Source organism: Lepisosteus platostomus, chromosome 3, assembly GCF_059453375.1.
Source record: "Lepisosteus platostomus isolate fLepPlt1 chromosome 3, fLepPlt1.hap1, whole genome shotgun sequence".
NCBI classification, from domain to species: Eukaryota; Metazoa; Chordata; class Actinopteri; order Semionotiformes; family Lepisosteidae; genus Lepisosteus; species Lepisosteus platostomus.
In genome coordinates, this window is record NC_142613.1 from 13,578,815 (window position 1) to 13,586,982 (window position 8,168).

An 8,168-nucleotide genomic window follows, 5' to 3' on the forward strand; every position below is an offset into this window, starting at 1 on the left:
CTTCTCCAGCACAAGGAAAGGCTTCAACTTTTCCCCAGTAGGGAGACAATTAGTTAATTTAGATCATTAAGGGCTGAGGTGGAAAGAGAAATCCTCTGGCTCTCTGCAAGTTGTGCGCTTGAGCACAACAGCCATTCGGAAACTGGACTGGACTGGAGATCCACGGTTTGAATTCAGGGAACCACAAATCATCCATAGCAGGATTGGAACACCACACAACCACTCTGTTAATTGTTTGCATTGACAATTAATAGCATAAAAAAACAGTAAAAGGTGCTGGAGGAGTCAAAGGACTGCAGGAAAGTGAACAAGATCCACAAAGTGAGTACCCTGGATTGAATTTAATCACCTGGATGAATCTCACAGCTGTCCCAAGGCTGGGATCTGTATGACGATGACAGAACTTTAAAATAGATACAGAAGGACATCAGATGCTAGCAGAGTGAGACAGTATGCTTCAATACCACCTGGAAATATAACATTCAAGCAACAAAATGAATGGAGTCACTTCTTTCATATTCAAATACTTTCTTTTAATGTGTATAAAAAGGTAGGAGAACCAATATAAACAAGAATTCAGGTCGAAATAAAGTGCAGTGCAATTACACAGAAATCGCAGCGACATATACCGATTTGCACAGAGCAATAAAATCACAATTTAAAAAATAAATACATAAGAATAATAAAATCACTCGCCCCAGACTGGGGGTATGGCAGTTCTCTTTCTTAGATGAAGTCTTAGAGTTTGTATATGGCATGTTGAACGCCTCGGCATCTTTTAGCTTTATTTCATTGTGGAAACTCAAGGGAATATGACACATAGCTCTTCAAGTGTAACAAAGAAATTGCATGTATAGAAAATATTGTTATTGCTTTTTCCCCCCCCGCAAGATACCCATTTTATACTGATCCCAGCCGAAATGTAGCATCCGATGCATTTTCTGAACAATGCAGTGTGTGTGTGTATGTGGCAAGAAAAGGCCGTTCTAGTAATTAACAAGGTGCCCACGATCTCTCCATCCAACCGCACAAGAAAGTTTGATTGTACTTATTGCTTTTATGGTCCACAGCTCGTGTTCAGCTCATCCAGCTCAGGATGAGAACTGGCACCGGTCCGAGCTTGGATCAGGACTAGCTGATCCGGCAGCACAGGCAACCCTGATGTTTTTGCGATTCGTTGTACAACCAGAAAACAAAATGTTGTACTGGGCTACATAAAAGCAACGATCCTAGCACCAGCAGGAAAATCCTTGAGATCTTTTGTAGTAAAGGGGCAGTTAGTGTTATTGGCAGGGGCAGCCAAACTCTATTGGATGGGTGTGATGTGGCCTGCACATGGGTGATGACAGACCCAGCACAGCCTTCTCGCAGTCTGATTGGCGTCACTGTAACAATGGAAGACAGCTTAAAGCAGCCAGGACTTTTGTCCGGTATCTCAGTTTGAACAGCTCGGGTGGTCTCCAGTCCAAGCTTCCGAGGGCATTTCAGTCCCAGATTTCTGGTAAAAACTCAGAGAATTGTGAATCGCATCCCCCCGCATTCAAACAGCCCTAATTTAAGTCTCCCACCCCAACGAAACAAAAAAAAAAGATTCCGCAGGGACAGGATACTGAAATGGCCCGGGTTCGAATCCTGCTCAGCAGGTAGGGCTGGCCACTGTCTCACGGGGGCCCGAACGAGCGCTCATCGCAGACTGACCCGCGCGCCAGCACGCGGTCCGCGTGGCCTCAGGAAAACAGAACAGTCTGGTCGCCGGAGAAGACCCATCGCCCCACCTCCCCTCGTTGGTACCCCGTTCTTGAAGACTCCCGGGAAAACCTGCTTCAACAGCAGCGTCCGGAGCAGTCCGCGTCCAGTCCCGCGCGCCTCCCAGAAACCCGCCAGTCAGTGCTTTGTTCTGTCGCCAGCCCCCCTCCCGGCTGAACTGCCCGCAGGACACCGACATGAGCAGGCTGGTCCGGGCCGGAAACCGAGAAGGAAGTGCTGTCCCGTGCACCTCGCGGAGAGAGGAGGAGGAGGAGGTGGAGGAGGCCACATTGCCTATCCCCGGTGCCCGCGTTGCGAGGGACGGCGGAGGGCGCGCTCAGTGGCACAGCACGTCGGTCTCGAACTGCAGGAGCTGGCCCATGAAGGACAGGTTGGGCGAGATGACGCCGCGCCGCTGCTTGACGAAGGCGAAGGCCTCGTCCAGGCGCACGCGGCGCGACACGATGAGGTAGGCCAGGCAGATGGTGGCCGAGCGGGAGATGCCCGCCTGGCAGTGGACCAGAACCCGGCCGCCGCTCTCCTTCACTGAGTCTGCAACACACAGGGAGACCCCACGTGAGTCAACAAGCACTGGGGTGACAACTCCTACCGGCTGTCCGCAAAACGAACACAATCATCCCATCTGGAGGAGCGGGGGAAGGGTTTACAGAACTGTAGAGGGGTTGCAGCCTGCTATCATCATCACAGCTGAATAACTCTGTCTATCAAGGGGCACCACGGACACCTGATTCACCTATTGATTAATCAGCCTTACAATCGCTCTCTCTGCCTGCCTCTAGGTTGTATCTTTCCTCTGGGGCCTGTTTCTTCGTGGCGCCTTATTCGGACCCTGGTGCGGTGGCTCTGTGACTAAGGATCTGTGCCTGTGACCGGAAGGTTGCCGGTTCAAATCCCCCAGCCAGCAGAGGAATCCCACTTAACCCCAGCTGCTCCAGGGGCACTGTACAATGGCTGACCCTGTGCTCTGACCCTGATGCTCTGACACAGACAAGCTTCTCTCCCTGTCTGTGAGTCACATGGAGAGCAAGCTGGGGTATGTGAAAAGACGAATTCCTAATGTAAGAAATTGTATAGGGCCAATAAAGCAACATTATCATTATCTTCCTTCTCCCTGCACCCTTCTCTCCCTCCCCGACTCACCGATGAAGCCGATGGCCTCGGGGAAGGTGGCGCTGATGTCCGCCGCCAGGCTGTCCTCCACGGGCAGCGTCTTGTAGCGCAGCTCGCCCTCGAACAGGTTGGGGCACGAGGAGGAGACGTTCAGCACCGCCGTGATGCCGCGCGCCGCCAGCGCCTCGCGCCGCGAGGAGTGCCAGGCGCTGCCCAGGTACAGGAAGGGGAGGATCTCCACGGGGCCGTCCTGCCAATCACACGGCAGCAGAAAACAACTCCGTTATTTCTCCCGCTCCGTTTTCCATTTCTCCGGGGACTGCCGCCCAGTTTAATGAGGACCGCGCTTGCTTTCGCTATCAGAACTGACTAACGCCGTCGTTAGTTCTGTTGCTGGAACAATATTAACAGTAGCGCCGATATCACGGCTTTTACTGTTGCTGGATATCTTCTCGATTATTACCACTGTTGTCATTTCAGCAATTCAGCAAAAGGCAGAGAAATTTTAATTCCAAACGTATTTCTCTTGCTTGAAACTCACTCCTCTTAGACAAAAACAGGTGTTAATGACTTAAACAGCAAATTGTGTTACTGTTTTTTTAGTACAAATACTGGTATCTTTGGGGTTGCCTTTACGAACATCGCAGTTAGTACAATAATATTGAACTGCTGGAACTGCCGCTGTTATCGCTGTAGTATTTTGCTCATAACCCTGTTAATTTTGCTTTCGGTATTAAAACACAGTCTCAAAGTTAAAGTAATACATATTTCAGTGGTAAATATTAAATACCTACTCCGAAGTAAGGGTTGTCCTTAAACTACAGTACAAACACACATTTAGCTAACGTAATATCAGAGGTAAAGCAACAGCACGACGCCCACGTCAGTCTGCAAAACCGTTTGACAGATTGACGTACATTTCGTATATGATTATACATTTTGATTTGATCATCTTTTAATCGACCTTTAATTCTGACCGAGTTCTTTCCAAAGCAGAACTGCGACACTTCATTTCACAAAGCATTCTCGTTTCCTCTGCAGATGCGGTGAGGTGCTCGGACTCCCGGCTCACCTGATCGTACAGCGGGGTGCTCCTGCCTGACACGCCGGGTTCGGCGTCTCTGGGCGCGGCAGGACCGCCGCAGAGACCCGGGGAATGGACACAGAGCTCCGGGCACAAGGCGAAGAACCCCTCGAATCCCCCTAAAATGAGCGAGAAAGACCACGCTATTAAGTTACAGAACAAATCACTCGTTCCTTCGTATTTTTTTAAATGTTTGTTTAAAAAAATACGTTGAATTCGTCTTGAAGCTTTACAATAAAACGCGAAGCTGTTTAAAATACGCACAGCCCGTTTAACAATACATAAAAAAAACTTGAAAACGAAGTCTTGGCGTTGAGAGCACAAATATAGTAATCTGTCTAACAAAAGAAACTTTGTTTAGAACGCATTTATTTCTTCATTATTCTCGGCTCACAGAAACGGACGGCTCATTCTCAAGTTGTACTTGCTGCCAATCATAATAAAAACGGGTTTAAAATTTCAGCTTTAGATGCGAAGACGTTTTGATGACAAAACAATCTGCTACTCGATTTATTCTAATACCGATTCTACTAATAAAACAATTCTGTACAGTTTTAAAACTAACCAAAAACGTAATGAATTTGAGCGTTTAAGTATTAAATCGATATTATGAAACAGAATATTATAAACCCATCAGGTTTATTAATTTAGAAATAAACTTTTGCCTTGATTTCCATTAAGGCAACGTAGTATGTACGAGGTCCACCGCAATAAGCGCTGGAAACCTGACTTTATTCGATCGAATAAATGTAATTCTTAAATTAATTTCTCCATCTTTCTGAATGTTGATTGACAGTTTTCGGAACAGCACTGTAAAACAGACTGCGGCTGTCGATCGCTTTAACAGAGAAAGGCGTATGATTTTAGAATTAGCCCATAAACCAACGACAGAGTAATACAGCTTTTATTTTTTAAAGAACTTTTTATATTCGTACCCACACACTCACATACGGCGAAAACAATTTCTAGGCGGCGAATTCAAAACGTTTACTGGGATTTGTGTAGTTATTTAGTAACAGTAGTTTATTATTATTATTATTATTATTATTATTATTATTATTATTATTATTATTATTATTATTATTATTAGGCGAGATGTACCTTGCAGAAAGCAGATCTGAGATTTGCCCGGCTCCAGCTCGCCGTGCAGGGCGTTCAGAAGCATGCTGGCCAGGCTCTCGGCTTTCAGGTCCTTCACGGACCGGCTGTCCTCGTCCAGCACCACCACCGGCGAGAACTCCCCGCCGCGCAGGCGGGCGAGCAGCGCCTTGTCCGGGACGATCCACTCCAGGCTCACCGCCGACCCCTTCGACCTCCGCCGCAGCATGGAGTTCCAGTTGACGTTGCGGGAGTCCCGGACGTGGACCCGGGAGAAGGAGAGGAAGGGGCGGCAGTCCAGCACCACGCACCCGCCGGACGAGAAGTGGTCGCGGGGCGTCCGCAGAATATGGACCAGCTCGCCGCCCTCAATATCCAGCACGTTGGTCGTTCCCATCACGGGCAAACGGTAAAAAAAAAACAACAACAGACCCCGAATCCGTGTTCCTCTTCTGGAAAGTAGTGTTCACTGTTTTTTCTTTTTGGGGGAAAAGATACCTCCTTCCCCTTCAATATACTTCAGTTTATTTTTATTTACTTCACTAATGTAGACTTGGTGGACCACTGATGGCAGAGGTGATTTTTTTCACGTTGGTTGTTTTGCTACGGATTGTTCATGAACTCGGTATTTAAGTTTATGCCTCCGTTTAAAAGCTACGCCAGCGTACAGGACAGTATACTTGATGTCACGCAGATGAGGCTGGCTGTCTTCCCCTCTCGACCTTTGTCTCCTTAGTGTAACAGCTGTGAAAGACAGGCGAGGGTGGGGCGGGCCCTTAGTTTTATAAGCGCAGCCTGCCCACAGGGCCCCGCCTCTTTTCCCCTGACAAAAGGAAAAAACGTCACGGACGGAACTTCCATGTATGGCGGCGGGCGCTCTTTGTCGGCGAGCCATATATGGTTAGTGGCGTCATCGCTCTTGCCAGGCCTGCCAGCACGTGGAGCTCTGGGGATACCCCCCCCGCCCCGTGTACGCGTGTGTGTGATTTGATGACATCAGCAGTCGGCGGACAAGCGGCAGCAGCAGATTTTCGTAATAAAACCCCCGGTAATTAAACTGTGGGCTTCTTAAAAACGAGCCCGATTTCTCATAAAACGACTTCCACTGAATCACGGCTGATTCACCCCAATGCCTTTTTCTTCCTTTATTTTAGGTAGTGCGATAGAGGAACATGGTTCAGGTCCAGGTTTCCCAGTGTCAGGGTAGATGTTCTGTAGAATAAGGGGGTGGTGGTGAGTTTTTCCTAAATTCTTTCTCTGTTTTCTTTGACCAAGTGCCTAACCCACTAACTCACGTCTGTTAGAAAACTGAATCCACCTCCTCCACAAACCTTCAATAACCCATATTCCATCCATTGACCCTTGTTCCCTATTTGTTTAAAGTGGGGGGTCTTGTTAATGTTTCCCCGACCCAGGTATGTGTGTATGAAGGGGCATGATTCTGGCTAGGTCCTTTTTGAAATCCCCCTTCACCTTGACCACTGTTAGACAAGGAGGGGCTGTAAAACATGAACCACAGCACAACTGAAAAGTACCGAGAAGTGCATTGGGAACAGGAGGCACTTCTTTACGCAAAGGGTGGTGGGAGTATGGAGAAAGCTACCCAGCCATGTTATTGAAGCCATTACCCTGGCTTATTTCTGGAAAGGGAAGGATGAGACCCTCTGATTGGATCAGGTGGCGCATCTTTGCATCTTTACACAAAGGGTGGTGGGAGTATGGAACAAGTCACCCGGCCGTGTTGTTAAAACCGATACGCTGGCTACTTTCACAAAAAGGGTGGATGAGATCCTCAGATCAATTAGCCACATGGACCGAATGGCCTCTCTTTTGTACCTGTTCCCACACAAGCCGATGAGAGGCATTAGCTACTAGCAATCTAAACGAGTGGGAGGCGTTGAGCAGCCTCCTCTCTTGCTTACCTGCCTGGAGTCTGTGGATACGTCCCTGTGGGTCTGTGTGCAGGGGAACTCCCTGGTGGGAGGGTGTGTCAGTCATTGGATCACCCGCACATCCTACCAGAACTCTCTCCTCCTCCCTCCCTCCCCCTTCTTCCTGCTGCCCTCTCCAGATCCTTCCCTCTCCCCTTCTCGCACTCCATCGCCCTCTCCCTTTCTCCTCTCGGCACGCACTCTGCCAGTTGGCTAGTGACCACGGATTTTAACACCTCCCTCTTCGGAAGCAGCAAACCCTCCAGATTAGAGCAGAAAAATCTCCAGGCAGTAATCTAAACTCAGACCCAGAGAAAAGGGCCAGTTACCCCATCTTTCAGTCTGTTAATCTGGGCTCAGCCTGGCCAGTCACATGGGCAAGCACTGCTTAGCCGTGTTCAGCAGATGTTGTGTGTTTGTGTATTGTGCAGGATGAGCTAAGCAGTGTTGAGCAGTGTAATGTGTGTGTAGAATGTGATCAGCAGTAGAATGTGTGTATTTGTGTGTGCAGAACATGTCCACAGGTGTTCGGCAGGGTAATGTGTGTGTAGATGTACAGTATGTGTCTGTGTCAGTGTATGCAGAATGTGCCCAGAAGTGTTGAGCAGTAGATTGTGCGGACAGGTTGCATACGAAGTGTTGTGCAACTATACTGTGTCTCGAGGCTTGTCCTTCCCAGGGGAGCTCATTTAAACACGATGCTCCTCCGTGAGTCTCACGTGATCATCACAGCGATGAAAACAGATAAATATAGATATATATGTTATACATAAACAGAGCTGCAGCCTGGTACTGTGTGTGATCTCCTGGTGCAGCCTGAGGAACAGAGAGGGAGCCTCTCAATAATAATAAAGACATTGTCCTCAATGTAAATGTTTACTGATTGTTACTGTTTAGGCAGCATTGAAATCCATCACAAATGCCAATAAAGCTTTTTAAATACACAAGTATATTACATGAATACGTATCAAACGCATATTTTTGGCCCATTTCAGAGTATAGGAAGCAGGCTGGCCTGTGGACCGGGGGACTTGCAGACAGTGTGGCGGGTTCATTAACAGCAGCAGCCAGTGCTGTTGGAGTGTGTGTCTGTGTGTGCGGGGAGTGGGGGTGGAGAGGTTAAAGCAGATATCCAGGAAGTCACAGGCGCACCGAAAAGAAGAATAAAAACAGAGGGT

At 48.2% G+C, this 8,168-nt stretch overlaps 1 protein-coding gene across 1 annotated transcript; it reads right to left on the reverse strand.

Annotated features, from left to right (window-relative positions):
• Nucleotides 1-508: 508 nt before the first annotated feature.
• Nucleotides 509-7,711, reverse strand: dusp2 (dual specificity phosphatase 2). The gene is made up of 4 exons (XM_088624606.1): nt 5,063-7,711; nt 3,950-4,080; nt 2,908-3,127; nt 509-2,298 (listed from the first exon to the last, which is right to left on the reverse strand). Exons 1-4 carry the CDS (start codon nt 5,454-5,456, stop codon nt 2,084-2,086), a joined length of 960 nt encoding a protein of 319 aa, XP_088480732.1. The 5' UTR covers nt 5,457-7,711; the 3' UTR covers nt 509-2,083.
• Nucleotides 7,712-8,168: the final 457 nt, after the last annotated feature.

What these genes read in the sequence shown, in the direction of transcription:
- dusp2 (XM_088624606.1), bottom strand. Translation starts at nt 5,456, where the DNA reads ATGGGAACGACCAACGTGCTGGATATTGAGGGCGGCGAGCTGGTCCAT. An exon ending in TCAGATCTGCTTTCTGCAAG is followed by an intron (nt 4,081 to 5,062) that starts GTACATCTCGCC and finishes CGCTCATTTTAG; the next exon opens with GGGGATTCGAGGGGTTCTTC. An exon ending in GCACCCCGCTGTACGATCAG is followed by an intron (nt 3,128 to 3,949) that starts GTGAGCCGGGAG and finishes TGTGATTGGCAG; the next exon opens with GACGGCCCCGTGGAGATCCT.